The sequence below is a fragment of the Falco peregrinus genome, chromosome Z (assembly GCF_023634155.1).
Source record: "Falco peregrinus isolate bFalPer1 chromosome Z, bFalPer1.pri, whole genome shotgun sequence".
Classification (NCBI taxonomy): domain Eukaryota; kingdom Metazoa; phylum Chordata; class Aves; order Falconiformes; family Falconidae; genus Falco; species Falco peregrinus.
The window spans coordinates 40,648,537-40,668,503 of record NC_073739.1 but is presented as its reverse complement, the minus strand read 5'-3'; the positions used below and the strand labels follow the sequence as shown (position 1 = coordinate 40,668,503).

Sequence of the window (19,967 nt, the reverse complement as noted above, 5' to 3'; positions counted from 1 at the left end):
CAAAACGTAATCTGTCTTTGATTTGCTTATATCACCTCTGATGGTATAATTCATTAAAAAAAACCAAGAATGTAGTACCACTGCAGTACAACCAGTACTTGGAATTCAGGGTTTTGTTCAGCTTCTAAAGGGTTAATTTTTATGTGGAAAAATTGGTGGGTTTTTGTGTGCCTTCTAATTTATTTTTTAATTTTTTATTTATTTTTAAGATCTGGGTTAACTGTAGAAAGTATCATCCAGAATTGGCTTGACACTCCCGGAATACCAAAGGTAAATGCAAACTACTAGTTCCCAGTTCCTTCTGCAGTCTTGTATTTCTTGCTACATTATATGTTATTTAAATAATTACGTGACCTTATAAATGGTATGGTTTTAAATAAACAGTTTTGACGATGGCTGTTTTCCACATCTTTATATGGGTTTAGCTTTTATTGTTTGCAGGTTTTTGCTTCTACCATTGTCTCAACAAACCTGTAAAAGGGCAAATCTTACAAAACTTATTCTATTGCTTATTAATACTGTAGTCACATGGAAGTATGCTTTACAATATAGTGGTGGACTCTACTAAATGTAAGCAGCGTTGTTCACAGTTGTCAGTATGTGAATTACTGGAAAGCCATACTGACAGCAGTAATTAAATGTTAAATTATTTGTAGATATTTTGTGAATATTGTGACTTGCTCATGAATCTGCTGCATGGGTAACATGTTACATTGGTGTTCCAGCTTTGTTGCAGTTGAGACTGAGCACTATTTTCTGCTTTTAATAGTAAAAGTTTTCATATGAACATTTTAAATTCTGTGAAGTGAAAATGCTTAGTTGTGTCTGTGCTATGTGGAGGCTGCAATTATATGTTTTGGTTGAAAATTGACATTAACTGATGAAAGATACCTCTGTATAAATCGTCCTGAAAAACACTTTGACACAAATGAAGTTATTATTATATACTTGGGGCTCAATTTCTAACTGATTTCCCCTAATTTGGCATCCCCTAGGTTGCTTGGGATGTATAGAATCATAGAATAGTTTGGGTTCTGTTGGAAGGGACCTTAAAGATCATGTAGTTCCAAGCCCCCTGCCATGGACATGAGCCACTAGACCAGGTTGCCCAAAGCCTCATCCAGCCTGGCCTTGAGCAGTTCCAGGGATGGGGCAGCCACAGCTTCTCTGGGCAACCCGTGCCAGTGCCTCACCACCCTCACAGTGAACAATTTCCTCCTAATATCTAATCTAAACCCACCCTCTTCCAGTTTAAAGCCGTTACCCCCTGCCCTGTCACTACAGGCCCTACTGAAAAGTCTGTCCCCATCTTTCTTATAAGCCCCCTGCAAGTATACTGTAAGGTCTGCCCAGAGCCTTCTCTTCTCCAGGCTGAGCAACCCCACCTCTCTCAGCCTGTCTCATAGGAGAGGTGCTCCAGCCTCTGATCATCTTCATGGCCCACTTCTTTCTGGACTTGTTGCAACAGGCCCATGTCCTTCTTATGTTGGGGACCCCAGACCTGAACGCAGTGCTCCAGGAGGGGTCTCACCAGTGCAGAGTAGAGGGGGAGAATCACCTCCCTCGACCTGCTGGCCACACTTCTTTTGATGCAGCCCAGGATACGGTTGGCTTTCTGGGCTGCAAGCGCGTGTTGCCAGCTCATGTTGAACTTTTCATCACCAGCATCCCCAGGGCCTTCTCCTCAGGGCTGCTCCCAATCCATTCTCTGCCCAGGCCATATTGGTTCTGGGGACTGGTGCAGCGCAGGTGCAGGACCTTGCACTTGGCCTTGTTCAACTTCATGAGGTTTGCATGGGCCCAGCTCCCCAGCCTGCCAAGGGTCCTCTGAATGGCACCGCTTCCCTCCAGCATGTTGACTGCACCACACAGCTTGGTGTTGTTGGCAAACTTGTTGAAGGTGCACTTGATCTCACTGTCCATGTCGCCAGTAAAGATGTTCTCAGTACAGACCCTAGTGCTTACACAGTGCTTGCATTTGTTTCCAATTTGCATTAGCATCTAAAAAAACCACCACGCTTTGAAGAGTTAGAGTAAGTCCTGGTTCGCATGGGCTAAAGTGAAAGTACTGAGACAGCATGGCTGAGGCTCTGAGGAGTTAGTATAGTTGCAGGTAGAATTGTCAAAATAGGTGCAGAGCTCAACAGAGTAAGCAGTGGTCACTGAACTTGAGCTGTACCCAGACACTGTGGTTGAGCTCTTCCCTTGACAGCTTTAGAGGTGTGCATGTCCATTGTTCTCTGCATGCTGTACAAGGTTCCTTGGGAAGTTTTATCCTGAAATCAAAATGTTCAAAGACTAATATTTGAAGACACTACAAAATCAAGGTGGAGTTTGGGTTTTTTTCTATAAAATTGCTGAAACTATAATTAGCTTTAATTGGAAGAGAGAAAAGGACAGGACAGTAAATATCATTATGCATCTTGATGTTCAGTCATTGCTTGAAAAGCGGCCTTGATTTTATGCTATGTTTTGAACAAGGTTTTGTGCCTGATAAAAAATTCAATACATTGTAGAACAGCTGGCATAGGGGAGTAATTGGTGTTGCACAGCTGTAGTTGTAAGATGCTGAACTGTCTGTCTGAGATGGAAGAGTTTTCTGGCATCATACTTACACATATCTCTTTAAGGATGTGCCTTATTAGTGTCCCACAATCAACTCTAAAAATCACAAATAAGGTAGATGGGAGCAGACAAAAACATTGAAAATTGTTTTGATTCTGATGAAAACTGAACTCTGTTTTCCTGACTACCATAAGTTGATCAGAATGAACAGTGAATAGTTTCATTATGCCCTGCAAGTATCTATTGATTGTGTAAGCAAAACATGTATCAAAAATATTTCCACACCCAAGTGGCTTGTTGATAGATCATTGTGAATTTTCTTAAAGACTAGAGATTTCCCTGGTAGTTTGGCTGTTCTGTAGAAACAACGTGAGCAGGAATGGTGCTGATTTAGTATTCTGCTTCTGAGCTTCAGCATGCTGACCTCTTCCCTCAAGAACAGTTTTGCTGATTTACCCTTGTTGCCTTAGGGAGCTAATTTCCATTTTATTGAAAGAACTGGAGTTGTTGTAATTCAGTGAATAGGAAACTTTATTTCCTTTTTGCTTTATTAAATCCTTTGGGGAGCCCTTATTCCTGACTAAGACTGTAGAGGTTGCTTAGGAGCTCTCAATATGTTTGTATCTATAATGTAAATATGACTGTATTTACTGATTAGAGAAGTATAAATGTACTCGTGTGCTGTACAGGAGCTGATACTGAAACCCCCTTTAAAAGTATTTAGATTATCTTTATTTCAGCAAGCTATTGACTTGGCTAGTACAACGAATCTGTGTGAAGGCACGTAGACCACTTTCTTACATGCAGGTGAACTACTTGCATCATAAATAGCAACCCAGGAACGCCACAGAACAGACCTACTCTCTCTCATGTGTCGCCAGGTGAGTGGGCTAGGGTGTGTGTAGAGGAAGGTTTCTGTCAGTTCCTTTGGGCAAAGTCATACAGCGGAGCCAGCCAGTCAGGCAGTGTGAGCAGTGTGAGGGACAGTGTCCGCTGCAGCTGACTGCCTTTCTTGAGTTCTGGAGCAACTGAAAAGCAGCTGGTGAATCCAAAGATGTCCCAAAGGCAGAGAAGCAGCACCCTGTGCCCTACATAGAAATCAGCAACTTTTACCACTCTTATTTTACGGACATAGTAAATGGAGTCCTGTAACATGACAGTTAGTCACTCTTCATTCTGCAGCAGCTACTCTTAGAGGTATTTCTTAGTGCTTTAGTGCATATGTATGAGAAATGACTTGACTGATAATTTAAACATTTCAAATTTACAAATACTCTCTGAGACTTCACTGCATTTGGAAAGGAAGCTTCCTTACTGGAGAGACTGTCTTAAGTAATGGGACTGGGAAATACACATCATGCTGTCTATTCTGAAAATTGAGTTAGAATGTGGTTCCTTTATATCTATCCCATATGAGAATTTTTGTATTTTATAGTTACTGTGGGTTTTTCCATGGCATCTTTGTAAAGGTTAATGTTATGAAAAGGGTGTGTGGTAATGCCTGGCCAATTCTTTCTTACATGGAAGAGTGCCACAGCACAGTGGTTGTCTTCAGGCTTGCTGTGCAGGAAGGTTTTCTCACAAACAAAACAAAAAGGAACAGAAGAGATAAAAAGCAAGCATTTCTGAAATACAAGCTTTCATGAGGATTTTTCTCTGGGAACATGTCATGGTGGTGTTAAATAGGGTGGAGCATATTGTGTTGCTGAAAATATATTTTATCAAATCAAGTAATCTTCATTATAGCAACTTTTCATCATGTGCAAGCAGTGATGACTTAACATCACTAACTTTACTCAATGAGTGAAGCTGGCAAGGAGTAGAATCAGAGGAACAAAACAGGATCTAAAGCTAGAAAACACCTATGAAATCATTTAAGTCCACTTCATCCCTACTGCTGATGATTTGTTCTCTTATGTACAGTTTCTATTGTGTCTTTCAGTCTATGTAATGTTTAATTATAGACTGAAAGACCTTATGTTTCTTGAGGAAGATTGTCTCATTTCTGCACAGACTTGTCTTTCTGTTATATTGCCCAGTTATTCTCACCTGAATATCTTATTCTACCCTAGATAATTAAACTTTTTTAAAAAATGCTGAGTCTTTCCCCATTTTGAACTGTTACAACAAAGTTGTAACACTCTTAATTGAGTAGACCAATAAACATTAGTCTCTGCATCTCACGAACCCCTACATGTATTTTTTAACTCATTCCAGTTTCACCACCTTTTCTTTTGCCTCTGAAACTGCATTGTTTCATAACATACTATTATTTACTGGTAAACTTGCTATCTTGAATGTTCCTTGCTGTGTATTTCATTTGTTAACTTGTGTTAGGAAAAGAATCTTCTCCAGGTTCATTCTTACTGTTAAAAAAGAAAGGGAGAAAAAAAAAAGAAAAGAAAAAAAAAGGGTAGTTGGCCTACTCCTTCATGATTTTTAGTTTCCAACAAATATAACAGTGTACTCTACAAGTCTTACGTGATCACATAATTGCAGGCACTAGGATAAACACACCAAACATCCCCTCAAAATTATGAAAAAATTGCAAGAGGTGATAGCACTGCTGTCTCCCTCTCCTAGTCCCTTTTGCTACTTTATCCTTCTGTTAAAGCTTAATTCTTATCCACTGCTCTACCTTAAACAGTATTTCCTGATTAAAGTAAGTACTGCCGACAGGTATGTCAGGGTATGTACAGTTCATACTGTTTATTGCAAGAATGCTACTCCATGCTTTCTTATTCTGAATGAACGTTGGAGTACAGCCTCCTGTTACAATACTAGGAATTTTGCTATTTAAAAATAATTCTTATTTTTTCCTCTCTGTACTGCTTCTTGTTACTGTGGGAAAGGAGTAGTTTAAGCTCTGTCTACTAATATTATGTATAAATAATCTACATTTCTGGAAGTACACAGTTAAAGGAAATCTTCCAGTGGAGAATATTCATTTATTCATAGAATTTTTGGTTTTGTTTGTATATGACTGGCTCTGGGATTGTGCTACTTGAAGAAGAAATAGATTGGAAAGGAAACTCACAGGATAATTATTAAAAAAAATTTGAACTGAAATATAATTTGTAAAGGGTTCTGAATCAATGCAAGTAACATTTCTATGGTTTCATAAATTTTAGGAGGATGTTACAGCAGCAGCTAAAGTACTTAATATGATTTCTGATAGAACAGTTTGTTGAGAACGTTCCTGGCTTTCTCCCTAGTTACAAGTTTTATAGATTTCCTGTTTCCTTTTATTAAGACAAAAATACAGATGAAGGGAGAGAATGCATCACAGGGTAGCAGTTATGGTCTCTTACTAACAGTCACATTCAAGTCTTTTTTAAGAGTCCTCTTACTAAATTTCTGAATTATCTTTAGCAGTTGTTCACCCAAGTTTTACAGAGGGTACTAGAAAATTTTTCCAGCAGAAGAATCACTCTAATTGGATCAGAGTATAACTGAAGTCTTCACTTAATTTATGTTAAATTAATATTATGTTATGTTAACACTTAATATTTCTTGTAATTGCTAGTCCTACCTTATCTTGAAATTTTTCTGTCTGGATGTACATAATACCTGCATATTAGTGGATGGCACCACGCAGAGAGTAAACAACAGAAATCCTTGTTGTTTGTTGAAGTGTACAGTAAATTTTTAGGCATTGGCAGTGCAAATGACCTGTTAAGTAGGAAAATCTTACTCAAGCTTGTGTTTTGGGGAAAAAAAATGAGAGGGAGGTATGAAGAGGTATAATTTTCTTACTTTATTAAGTAAATTTAACAGTAACTCTGTTAGATTAATTGCAAAGTTGGTATTAAGTATTAGACACAAGAATAATATGCTGCTGCTCAAATACTGAAGTTTGCTACTTACCCTTCGTTGTTTTTTTATCTGAACATGTAGACTTTTGTGTGTATTTTAACATCAATGCAGAGAATATAACTGATTTAATAGTTGAATTCTATTGAGTTCATATCTGAGAAATAATATGAAGGAAGTGTATCTGCTGGTTTAAGAAAGGTATTTATTACCTGAAAAGCATACTTTGAAGAATAGGTATTTTCCCTCAAGAAAAATGGTATTTGTTGTAGTATTAGCAAGCTTGCAGTCTGAAAGATGGAAAAATATTTTGTGAGTCTTTAAAAATTTAAATGAGCATAGGTCAACAATATAAATGGATTATTGTTGTCTTTAATGATAACAAGCACAATAAGAAAAAAGTTTTTGAAAATGAATTATTAGTGCTGTGTTTTTTCTGAAATTAGTAGTAGTACTGACAACATTGCATCCCATTTTCTTGGAAGAGAAGATGAGATTTTGGAAAATATACCAATGTAATCAAGCAATGTGTATAGTACTGCACTGCACATAAATGTCAGAAGAATCATGAAGAGAAACAAATCAAGACAGATTGCACAGACTTTCTCTCTGTGTTGTTAACTCTTTGAAAGACGTTTTAGATAAAGACTATCCATCTGAAAGTCTTTCTAGAGACACCATAGTATATGGAGAATTTGTTAACTTCATTTGTAGCAAATTATAAAATACACTATAAGGTCTGTTATTATTTAAATAGATCCTGTGTTGATCTAAAGAAGGTTATTGGAGTAAAATGGCCTGGTAATTTGTGTAGCCCTTCCTATAAATTATACTTAAGATACTGCTAAATGAGACACAGTAGTGGTATATATTGAACAGTTCAGAAATTCAAGAAAATCACTTACATAAAATGATACATCATTAAATGTCCGCAAGGACCCAAATTTATTTTGAAGTTCTTCAAGTTCAGGCATGGCTTAGAGGAGTATTATAGTTTTGGAGGATTTGGGGTAAGTTTCTTCTGCATTGCATGTGATTGCTGATCTTAGGAGAAAACCACAGACATTCAAGATCAGAATAGCATTTTTAGGAATTTCTGCATGATCACAATTCTAAAATTGGAAACCATGCTGCCTCAGGTTAGACACCCACATAGCACTGAGTAACTTGATGTCTAGGTTGAATGTAGATGTTCATTTTTAAATATTATATTTGAAAGGATTGGCTTTCACTGACTCATTCTAACTTCTAAAAGTGAAGCTTTAAAAAGAATTTTAGGAGTCTTAATTTAGCCATTAGTTGAATATTTCAGAAAAAAATGCTTTTGAGATTCTCAGCTGGGACTGTGAGTCTGCATTAAGGCTGAGGAGAATACTTCACTGGGTTTAGTTTAACGACCTGCTAAAAACTGGCTTACCTTTCCAGACAAAAGACAGATTTTCACAAATGTCTTTCTGTTTTTCTTCAGGCTACCTCTCAGTATTTTATGCATCCAGCTTACAGGTAGAGTAGTAGTAGTATAGTAAATCTTCATGAAGACTAATAGGTTGTTCAAGAAGTTGAAGTGCCTTTGAAACAAATCTTCAGTTTCTGAAATAACTGTGGACTGGATTCCACACATTTGTTCATTACAATCTCTTTTAAGTTTAATAAATCTCAAGTAGTCATTTTCATTCCCTTATCCTGTTAATTGCATTGCTGAACACAAAAGCTGAGTTATGTGCAGGATGGTTGAGCTTATCTCTACTAGAAAGGAGTTATGTTTGGTATCTAAAGAACAATAACAGTTTGCTGCCTGGCTGATCAATGCTGGATCAAGTTCACATTCCCAAGCTCCCACTCTCCCACCTACATGTGTAAGGAGTGGAAACAGCAAAGACAGGGAGTATGGGGCCTCTTGTACACAGAAAAGTTGGAACTGAGGCTTGCCTAATAAGGACACAGCTGGCTTGCATAGCAGTAAACACTGATTTTTTAATCCACTGCTTGTAGAAACATCCAAAGAAAAGCACAGAAATTAGCAACCAATTATTTTTTAACCTGCCCACTGTTTTCTTTCCCAAATGGAAGCAATCCATAAAGTCCTATGGTTATAAACCCCATTTTGTACAACCTCGCAAGAAATGAGCTTTTCTATATTAATTAGGAAAGAGTATCCTTCGAAATGGCTGAAATCTCTCCAGTTTGGAGTCCCTTTTAAGTAGTTTTAGTGCATTGGACACAGGATATGAAATAATGAGAAGTCAAATGTTGCTTTAGGAAATAATATTTGATTTTTTTTTAGTGCAGAAGGATAGAGAGTTGGGCATGCAGCAGAGGTAAAAATTTTTTGTGATGGGAACAAGTTGCCACCTTCCCTCCCCAGTGGTCTAGGGTTTTTAAAAGAAACACACATTTTACTTCCTGGAAAATTTCTCAGTTTTCTATGCTTTTAGAAAGACATACTGGGATTGGAAGGAGTGAATATGTGGAAAAAGGTATTTCATGCCTGTGTATAAACACATACCATGTATCTGAAGTCTGTGTACCTCTCTGTAATGCTGACCCAAACAACTGTGACATGCCGATTCATGCAGTGGTCCAGTCAGAAACTCAAAGTGATCCCGAGGGTTCAGAACCTGCTGTTGTGTTTCCAGCTGGCTAGAGTTGGAAGGTCTTGCTTTTGAGCCCAATGCTTTTTTCACATGTTCCGCAAAAACACTGAGCTACGGAAGTACTTCTAAAGAGCAGATAGTAACAAAATTTGTGTAATGGTCGTCTTTCCCTCTCCAACAGTTCACTGTCTTCCACAGAAGCTGACATGAATGATGTCAATACCTTCCCTGGTTTATATTACCTTTAGCCATCCCCTTTTCATTTAGCAGTGCATCATAGTCAGACTGAAGATATAGATGATGATCACCTGTTTAATCATGGAGGAAATAAGTGATTCATCTAAAACTCTTTTCATCTCCATAAGAAAGGGATGTTTTTCCAGGATGCTTTTAACTGTTCTGTCTACTCCCTTCTAAGCCCACTGTGAAACTTAAATGCCAAGATGAAGATGTCTGGAGAGAGACAGGTTTGAAAAGTCTATTGGCTGACAAAGCTATTGGTCAATACAAAAGTGAGCAGTAAAAGTCATGGTTCAGTTTATGGTTGTTATCCTTAGCATATGGGCTAGCAGTATTTCATGGCCAGAGGGCTAACAGACTTTTGCCTTGAATATGTTTCTTTGCTAGAGCTGTTGGCAGGATTGTTGATTGCTTCAAGGGATCGGTAAGACAGAGGTCGGTACCTCTGAAAGATATATTTTATTTCTTCAACAAGAAATAAGGTCTGCCTCATTTTCTTTGAGTCTCTGTACTGTAAGAGAAACACTGCTTGTCACATCAGTGGTGCAGGACTGTCCAGTATCCATCTTCAGACTTTTTTTTCTCTGTAAATATAAAAAAACCCCACCCAAACAACCAAACTAACAAAAAACACAACAAAGGACTTTCAAAGTCCTGTGTGGTTTGCCAGCCAGCACCTATCCACTGCCTACCAGGATGCTGGTGTTGCATGGAGCCAGACTGAGTTTTATAGAGGGTTCTATTATGTCAAAGAAACTTGAGCCCTTATTTTTGTCCTCCGGGTTCAAAATGTCTGGATTCAAATTACTTTTAAATGAACAGAGTGCTAGGCCAACCCAAAATCTGAGGGTTTATTTCCATACATGATTGTATTGAAAAGTGTTATGTCTTTTAAATATTCTCTTGCTGCTGGTGGAGGAAGGTGCAGTACTTTGCAATCTGGATTGTGTTGAAAGGTTGCAGCACGTGCGAATACTTCTCAAGCACAAAGGCCTAAATATCAAAACAAGAATCTGCTTTTCCAGTTGCTCCAGGGAGGCGCCTGTAGAGTAGTGAAAGCACCTGGTGAAATCAGGAGAGAAAAAAATAAGCATTTTAGCATACTCTAAAAATACTATAATATAGATAATATAATGCAATATGGTTATATATCATTCTATGTTACATACTATTATTCAGCAATAAGTAAAAAGCATATTATTTAGAGATCCTGTGGTCTTGTAGTCAGAGATACTTTGTCAGATTATGAATCTGATCTTGAACTAAATGGGTGGCTACAGTGATTCATCTTTACCTAGGAACTTTCCCCACAAAGCAGGGTTGCTAATACAGATAGGAAGGATGTATTTGCATTACCACTTTGAGAAAAAATATTCCTGCCACAGTATGTGAGAGTCATGTTGCAATGACCTGAAAGTACATCCTAAAAGTTACTGTTTCTTGGTGGTCCAGATATTTTCAGGAAGGGCAAGTCTGACTTGAACATAATGTCTCTGTAGGGGTGTTACGTTGAAGAATGTAAGACACAGCATGCTGATCTGAAAAGAGCATGTTTACACTATCACAGAGACTCCTGGAGGAATCTGAACATTTGGATTTATGGTATCAGTATAAATGACCATCTTTCCCAAAATATGGATGATGTCAGAACAACTTTCCATTTCAGTGAATAAAGCTGTCCCCATGAAAACTGCACAAAATCAGTTGAAGGACTTGCTGTTCTTACAAGAGCTCATTCTGGACTGGATTTCTTTTTTAGTAATTTTGATCTGCCACTGATATACTGCTTCTTGCAATGCAGATGCACCAGTCATCTTGCCATTTTCAGTTGTAGCCCACTGCCTCCTTTAATCTCTCTACCAAATTCTGATAACAGTAGTGTTTTAAAATCCTTGCAGTTGTCACCCTTGGGGAATACAGTCAAATGTTTCAAGCTGTCATTAATCACCCTGTGAGCTACTGGATAAAATACTTCCCTGGATTTTCATTTTCTGAATGTTTTTACAAGTGATTGGAAGCCAGGTCTTTTCTGCTGAAGCAGTTTTCAGGTCAGACTGCTCTGAGGGTACATTGTATTCTCAGTTTACAGGTAAGTTAATTTCCCAACTTTTAACTAGTGTTCTTTTTTTCCTGTAAATTTTCTGTGTAGTAGGAAAACAGGTGTTTGCATTTTATCGTAGTCCCTTTAGTTATCCTTTACTGATGTCACAGAGATGATGGCATCAGCCTTAAAAAGTAGGCAGTATCACTCTAGTACCATAGAACAAAACTAGAGGGGAGTCCTTTTTTAGTTTTATGTTACATGGGAGGGTGTAAGAAGGTACAAAAAGGCAATTTGTAGACCACTGAAATTAGCTACATCCTCTAGGAGAAAACATGACATGATGGTAAAATCTTAAGAATTTTCTGTGCACTTGCTGATGTCCTCTTAGATCTGAATATATAGATGTGGGTGTGTATACATGGTGTAAAATTCCATAATTGAGAGGAAAATAAAATCGCTAGAAATGAAAGGGTGAAAGATGACTTGACTGCATTAGATATCAATTTCCTCTGCTTTGCAGAAGCTTTTCTGAAATTCTGAAATTTCTGAAATATAGCAAATATTTTTATTTCTCTGTTTTCAGTTTTTTCTTTTTGCCTTCCAGTATCTGAGGACTGCTGGCAAGCCAACAAACCGGCACTGATTCAGTGTTCACCTTAGATAAAACAGCCTGCTTACTGTATCAATGTTGAGTGTTTTAGCATTAGAGTAGCACAGACCAGCTGAAGTTATAGACAACTTACGCAAAGGAAAAGTGCATGATTTTAAGTTTTCATTGAGTTATGAAATACCATTAGTGGCCATCACAGCCTGACCAATTATAAACCAGTTTCTGTTTCAATTTAAAATGAAACAGCTGTCCGTTGCACAAATATGCTATTGTTTTCTAGGCTGTGTACAGTTCTGAAAGTTCATTGTATGCATGGGATCTGGTCTGAGCTGAAGAATAGCTGGTGTAAATCATTGCCTCAGTTATATACCAGGATACTGGGCCTGTCTTCGCCCAGCTGGTAGAAAGTGCTGCCTCCTCCCCTCTGTTTCAAAACTGGGTTATGTTTAATCCTGCTGCTGCAAGAATGAAGGATCCTAGCATGCTTTGACATGTTTAAATGCTTGTTCCCGATCCAAGTGTTACATAGGACAGTGCCATTAGCAATCTCTGGAAGGAAGTCTTCCTAAGTCAAGAAGGATGTGGAGGATGGGCTAATCTCTTAATGTCTGTTGTGAAGGGATTAAAGTATGGCAGTTGGTGTTACGTGGACAACAAACAGGACTGTTGATGGAGGGTGATGCAGTCGTTCTCTCTTTAAATTGGGTGTGCCATCACCATTTTATCTAGTGTAAGCTAGCTCCTTCCTTTTGGAGTATGGAAGAATACAGTAGGAGACAAAATGTTGTTAAAAACATCTTTTCTCCCTCCCCTGCTCTTTTCCTCTTCCCGCTCCCCCCCCCCCCCCCCCCCGCCCCTTTTCCCTGCCCCCCCGCCCCTTTTCCCTGCCATCTCTTCCACTCCCAGTTTTCCCAGCAAAACTTCCCAGTCTGGTCATGAGCTAAATCTTACCAAACCATCACTTAAGTGGAACTAACAGTTGACTAACAGCTGCTGTGCTGTGACCACCGCTTGTTAGGCCCACCCTGTTCTCCTCAGTGCTTGCTTTCCTCGGCAGGCTGTCTGTAAGTCCTGTTGGCTCTTACCCCATGTTACAGCGCAGTCATCTTAGAGCAGATGAGCATTCAAGTTATGATTTGCACAGCAGCCAGCACCAGGGGCCCCCAGGTGTTGGCTCCGCAAGGTATATTACCATTATAAAAACTCAGCAACAATTCCAGTTGAGTTTCCTTCACTGCTGTGCAGCTACTAACAGGAAAACGGGAGCTACCTCTGAGTTTTAACACCCAATGTGTTTGCATATTCAGGGATTTCCATCCCATATTGGTCTCAGGGTCTGCAGGGCTGAAAGGCAATGTGTCATCTAACTTTTTTTCCCTAGCTTTCTCCAAGCATTTGACCGGAGTGGCAGTTAGTTCTTTAAAGGATTTAAAGTATAAATTGTTTCATTGTTGCTATGACCCCGCATTTCCCATAACTTCTTCTGTGGGAATGCACAATCTAATCTGTTAACTGATTGAGCAGAATATTGTTTAGGTAGTTGCATTAGTGTGTGTTTGCTGTTAAAGTAAATTTTTGTTTATATTCTTGTTGATTCTCTTTGAACAATGCTCTGTGCTTCTTCATTTCAAATGCACACAGTTCAAGAGTCAATTTACAGGAGCTTAGAGAATTACCATTTAGTAGACGATCTGTTGTGGCTGTACAAAATGAAAATATGTTGTTGATACCAGTTTCAAGTAGACCTGTTGTGAGTGTGAAATAAAAATCTATAGTAAATTTTTCTACTGTGATATCTTTATTAAGAAGTTCTTCTTTGTGTAATGCTTCGTAGTGAAGTTGCTTCTATTTAAAGCATTGAGTTTGATCTTGGCTTTGATCTGAAGCTTTTGATCTTGAAAGAAGGATGTTGTGGCAGTAAAAAAAAAAGGGTAGGAGAGAGGTTTTCTCCTTTGTTTTTACATGATAAAGGGATACTGTCAAGATTTAGTATGCACTAATTGGACCTACCCTTGTTTACTTACATCTGTTTGCAAAGTGCATGCAGTTTTGTATGTGGGAGGGTTTGCTCAAATACATGCTTTAATGAGCCTTACTCTTTTTACAAGAGCACAGATCTTTCGTTTGAAGCTTTCGGGGGATTGTCATCTATAGCACAGAGTATCAATTATTTTTGAAATAGTGAAAATACCTTACTAGCATTATTTTTACTATACCAAGTGTGATGCAGTCGTATCTTTTATTGTCTCATTTTAAATGCTAAATATGAAGCACTTAATAAAATCCTGACCGAAGAATTTACAGTGTTCGAATTTTGCGTGGCTGACATTACTTGGGCCTCTCTGGTCGTGGCGGCGTTTGAAGATGCGCTTCGCGGGGCGCAGGCAGATGCAGAAGGCCCGCGCCTGAATTGGGTCACCTGCCTGCAGCCTTCCGTTGAACAAATAAAGCATTTAACGGAGGCCTCGGTAAAGGGCTTGCTGTGCTGTAATAGGGGTAAAAAGCTGCTTTGGTTCTTGCTTTTAAGATGCGTTTCAGACCCTCCGAGGTAATTTAATAGCTGGATCCTTCAGATGTCAAGCAAGCACTGGGGGAGATCTTGCGGCGCTTGGGCGGCAGCGGTACTTCCCTGGAAGCAGCCGCAGCCAGGCCGTGCCGCCCTCTGCGAAGCCGCTCAGAGGGTGTAGGAGCGTTAACGGGACAGCGCCTGCCACAGCCGGAGGCTTCACGGCAGCGGGTGTCTGCGGGCCGCAGGGGTTGGGACGGGCCGGCGAGAGCTGCGGCGGGGCGGGCAGCGCCCCCGGCGGGTCCCCCTCCCCGGGCCGGGCCCTGCTCCTCCCGGGCGCGGAGAGCCGTGCCGTGCCGTGCCGTGTCCTGCCGCCTGCGCCCGCACTGGGGGAGGCGCGGAAGCCCCGGCGGGGCCGCCCCGCAGCCGGCCGGCCCTTACGACTTTAAGGCAGGCTCCTCCTCTCCGCGGGGCTCCGGGGCCGGAGCACGGGGGCGGGGGACCCCGCGGAGGTGTTTCATTTCCGACCGAGGGCTGCGGCGGGACGGGACGGACGGGACGGGACGGGACGGGACGGGACGGGCGCGGCCCCGGGGGCGGCGGCGGGCGGGACGGGCTTCCCGCAGCGGGCCCCGTGCCGTGCCCTGCCGTGCCGTGCCGTGCCGTGGCCGCCGGGGCGCGGCGGGGGCTCCCCGCGGGCCGACCCGCCTCAGCGTCGCTCTCTCCCGTGCAGCCTCTGCAGGAGGAGGGTGAGACCTGGCAGGAGTGTCCACTCGTCCAGCAAGTCAGCGCCGAGGTGAGGAGAAAACCTTTCGCAGCTGTTGCGTTGTCCCCGCTTCTTTCCCTTGCAGACCCACTCCTCGAGTTCCCCACCTGACACCCGCTCCCCGCCCCTGCCGCGCTTGTGCTTTAAAAAAAAAAAAAAAAAAAGTAGTTGGTTTTGTATTAGGAATAAGAGTATTTGTGTGGGCAAAAACCCCTCCATGTGCTATTACTTTATTCAACAATAATAACCGCACCATCTAAATTTGGTGTTGGTTGCCTGGAACAACGTTTGGGTGGGTGGCTGGAAATAAATCTCTTACTTGAAATGGAAGGTGTAAGGGACAAAGCGCAGAGATTTCCTCCAGGATTTCAGCACACCGCAGTGATGACTTTCCATTTGGCAGCCTGGTCTGGCGTCAAATTCATTCTTTGTGCAGAAAACCCTTATATGCTAAGATGGAGAACACCACCTCACACTTTGACCGTGCACAAGTAACTAACCAGATTACCTGAGACCGAGTCATTCCAGACGGGAAAAGTGCTTTTCCTCTTTCCAGTGAAGCAATGGAAAAATGTCTTGAGCCTGTTTATAGTTTCTTACTAATGCTGAATAGCTGCACTCAGGTTGCATCTTCTTCCTAAAAAAGCATTATGGTTTTGAACTCCAGGTCACAAAATGGATGCAGGCAAACCAGAGGATCAGAAAAAGCGGGAAAAAGAAAAGGAAGCAGGATGAAGTTGTTTTCCAAAAGGTAAGGGTTCACGATGTACGTTTGTGTGACGGGATAAAGGGCAGCAGATCCAGAATGCTTTCCAGTGACACCTCTCTTAAACACTACAGAGATGTCATCTAGTGTCGTCAACAAAGTGATAGTAAAGGGTGTTACTAATAAAGTTTCAATGTCACTATGGAATTATGATGAAAAATAATTAATAATCTTTTCAGATGTCTGTAATTTAGGAGAAAAAGTTTCTCTGTATTTATGTACATACTATGGAACATTCTGAGGAGGAAACAAGATGCGTGCTTTCATGAGAGAAATCAATAGCACTTGAGAGCTTCTGACAGGACCTGCACCACTGTTTGCAGATTTTTGGATACTGGTAGCTGAGAAACAGTTTTCATGGTGGATATGGGAATCGATGTGATACATATATTGAAACAAATGTTCTAACAGTGCGGTTGGCACTTTATTCAGAGGGTGAGTTTCAAAATCATCTATTTGCAATATCGATTTTGATTAATGGAAATGTGTCTAGATGGTTATTTTTAAAATTGCTGCAGAGGAGCATTAAAACTGAATACAGCCTGAATTAAATTATTTTTATACTGGTGATTTTTGCTTTATCTGTTGTGAAACATTTATTCTATAATGTTGAGTTGACCATTTAAATCACAGTGTAGAGAGGTAAGTATTAGCTGAGACTTTTACTAAATAGCTGTTTTCTGTCCTGTGGAGAAAAAAAAATGGCTAAAAGTAAATTTCCAAATGCATTATTAGAACTATGGGGTTTTTGCTTGCTTTGGTTTTACAAACAGACTTATAATTATTTTTTTAAACCCTTGTTACCTTTAAAGGATTAAAATAGCAGTGTGTTGTTTTGGTGTTTCGACAGTACTTCTAGAATCCGTGATGAATCATTGCTGTTTCTGTAGCCAAATTCTTGCTGATAGCATGGCTGCCAACTCCTGGGATGTGTTGCCTTAGTATGGGCATTGCAGTGTAGGACAAATGTCTATGAAGTGCATTGTTGTGTGTGGGTGATTTACCAGCTCCATGGTGAGGTAAAAACACCAGATAGCATCCTTAAATTCACTACTACTTTTACATTGTAACTGGTAAACGTCACGTTGTTGTTGTACTTCAGAATGACATGAATGACACAGGCAGCATAAACTGTTGCATCAAATAATTCAGTTTTTGTTTGTATTTCCATATGTGAATGTTTGTTTGCATGTATGTGTAGCATTTGCATTTACAATCATTTTATGTTCAGAGGAAGAAGAATTTTTTAAGTTAAAAAAATGTATTATCATGTGACTTTGTGAGCAAAATGCATTGACGGTACAAATAGCTCTAGTACAAGCCACAGTCTGCATGCATTTTGAGGTAATTTTTAAATGGTAAAGAGTAGGTCACCTGCTACATCTTAACAGCAGGCTTAAAGGTGCCTTATGCTATTACACCCCTCATCATCTTTTTGTAGGAGAAAGGTTCCTCAGTGCAAAACCCCTTCTGTACCCATAAAATTCCATTGGGGGTGGGTGGGGGTGGGAGTATTCTCCTACCACTCACTCCAAGGTTTAAGAGAGAGAACTTTGGCATGTAGGTTTGCCATATTAGAAATGCAAAACCTAATGTATAAACCTAAGATATACTTACTGTTTTTGTTAAACAATACATCCTGAGTAAGGTCTGTGAGCAGAAACATGAATTAAAATTGAAGAATGCACATTGTCTTCTAATATCCATAATAATTCTCAGGGATTCAGTGCAGGTTCACACCACTGCTTTGGCAGGGTACTTAACCCCATGGGAAGAAAAAGGCATTAACAATAACCTTACCTTTGGTAGTGAAACCACTGACTAGGCACAGAGGGTGGGAATTTGTCATGCTCCTTAAAAGTTTGGTCATTGCAGTGGTAACTTTCCCAATGCGGTTAGAGACAAGAGAAGATAAAAAGGGTGAGGGACCTCCCCGGTGATGGCAGACCTTCATTGTATTACTTGGTTTCAGAGTTGGTTACAACTAGATTTCCAGGATGGACTTACCTGTCAGTGTGCTGCCCAGTCAGCGTGGATGGTGCTAACCTCTAGAATTCCACTAGAATTCTTGGGTTTTAGCTATATTGGCTTGTAGCAGAAATGGCATCATACAGCAGTTTAAGTACTTGTTTGGGGATAAACAAGAGACCAAGAAAGAAAGAAGCACGTAATGGAAACTTAAGGCACTCCTGAAGAGTGTGCTATTTTGCCAGGTAGGAATAAAACCATGGAGTGAGAAGAGGGAGGTGAGAAGCAGAGCAGTAAGTAAACAGAGAAGTTAGCTGGTACCAGCTGATAGCACAAGCGTAATTAAAACAATAATAGTGATGTATTTTGCTGCATCTAGAAAACTGAGCTTTGCTTTGATCTTGCTTATCCTTTCAAAACGAGCACTAACTTATTAAATGTAGCTTCTAAACTTTCATGTGTCTGTGCTGTCCGATTTTCCTCTATCATTTTTTTTTCTTTGTGATAGGAAGTCCTATTTCTAATACAAGATGGATGACTTTGCTATACTGAGACACCGCCAAATCAAAGCAACTGCTTCTACATCCAAGTGCAAAATCTAGGACAGAGAGATAACTCTGTATGGAATAAGTGAAAAGCAGAATTGTGGAGGAAAGGTTGCTGACAGCTGCCGGGGAATTGCTTCTTGAGAAAAGTTGCCTTCTAAAGAGTTAAGTTTGTAGGAGCTGACTTTACATACATGTATATGTATTTAAAGGAACATTTGAAGATAACCATATGCTGGATAAGAACTGTGTAACTGGTAGCGCAAACTGTGCTTAAGGGGCATATGAACCAGTGGGGAAGCTCACATAGAAAGGTGTGGTGCCGCTCTCCAGTGCGGACCCACACGTGATGGATTATAGCAGTCTAACAAATTCCATGGGTGAGAAAGGCTTTCTAGTCAAGTAACTCTTTTGCTTTTCTTCTCTTTTTTTTTTTTTTTTTTTTTTTTTGTGGGGGGGGGGACACGACGGGGGGCTTTTTTTTCCTTTCAGACCTTTTTGCTGCTCTGTCTCTGAAGTATTTTATTTTTTCTTAGCAGTTTTTATTACAGTGTTTCCTGTCCTGCTTCTTTTTCATCCTTTTTTGTCTGTTCTTTGTCTTCTTTAGTCACTTTCAGCACTGTTCATTACTTTCAGTCGCTTTTTCTGTTTCCTAAGTTACCTTTTTCTCACCTTGTTTTCTGTTTATAGTTCTCTGTAGATACTCGTATTATGATGTGTATGTGTATATACACAAGTTTAAACACACTCACCCCTTGCATTTCTGCTTTTGTCATCCTTCCAGTTCTTGTACATTCTTTATTACTCATTTAATCTTGCACTGTCTCTTCATCTCATCATTTAGCTGGGCAGCACATCTAGGGATCACATCGATTATGTGAGAACATTAGAGAAGGTAGAACAGAGCTTGGAAAGAATTGGCTGGTTAAAATTAGTGTTGTTTTATTATGCTGAGTGTGATAGAAATGCTGTTGTTATTATTTTTGTTGTTATACTGGATTGTGCCCGCTTGAAAAAAGATCCATGCCAGTGCTGAGTGTTGGGGAAGAGAAAACAATCCTTCAATCAGACTAGTGGAATTGTAGTATGCGATCTATATCCACTGTGGAATTTGAAGGCAAACATATCTTTTATTAGGACTCTAATTCACTTCTACGTGAAGGTCACTGTTACAACATAAAAACTGCTCGAAAGGATTCCATCAGTAGAAATAATTATTGTAGGTTGAGATACCAAGGGTACACTAGTTAGGGGAGCAACGAAATATGTGTGTGTATACGCACTAGGTAAGGAAAGATGATTTGTGCAAATTATCAAAATTGCATTTGTTTGTTTCACTTTTAGTTTGACTTTATACTGAAGCTTTGAGGAGTAATTCAACTTTTCCAGAATAGTTTCTGCTGCTTTTTCAGACACACTGTTTTCAAGCGTTTAAAGTTTGTCTGCTAGTTTACTGAAAATGTGATTATCTTTGATTATTTTTTTCCTATTGGTTGTTGCTATTGATCATTATTCTCGCTCCAGAGATTTACAATTGTCAGTATTTAAGC

The 19,967-nt window shown here is 39.9% G+C and overlaps 1 protein-coding gene across 10 annotated transcripts in view; it reads left to right on the top strand.

The window, feature by feature from the left end:
* AOPEP (aminopeptidase O (putative)) overlaps positions 1-19,967 on the top strand; it is a 206,513-nt gene that overhangs the window by 111,328 nt on the left and 75,218 nt on the right. For 4 of the 10 annotated variants that reach the window (XM_055790626.1, XM_055790622.1, XM_055790623.1 and 1 more), the window contains 3 exons: positions 210-270; positions 15,106-15,168; positions 15,806-15,889. In XM_055790626.1, coding sequence (XP_055646601.1) covers positions 210-270; positions 15,106-15,168; positions 15,806-15,889 — 208 coding nt within the window. The other 6 variants (XR_008744745.1, XM_055790628.1, XM_055790629.1 and 3 more) reach the window with 6 other exon arrangements.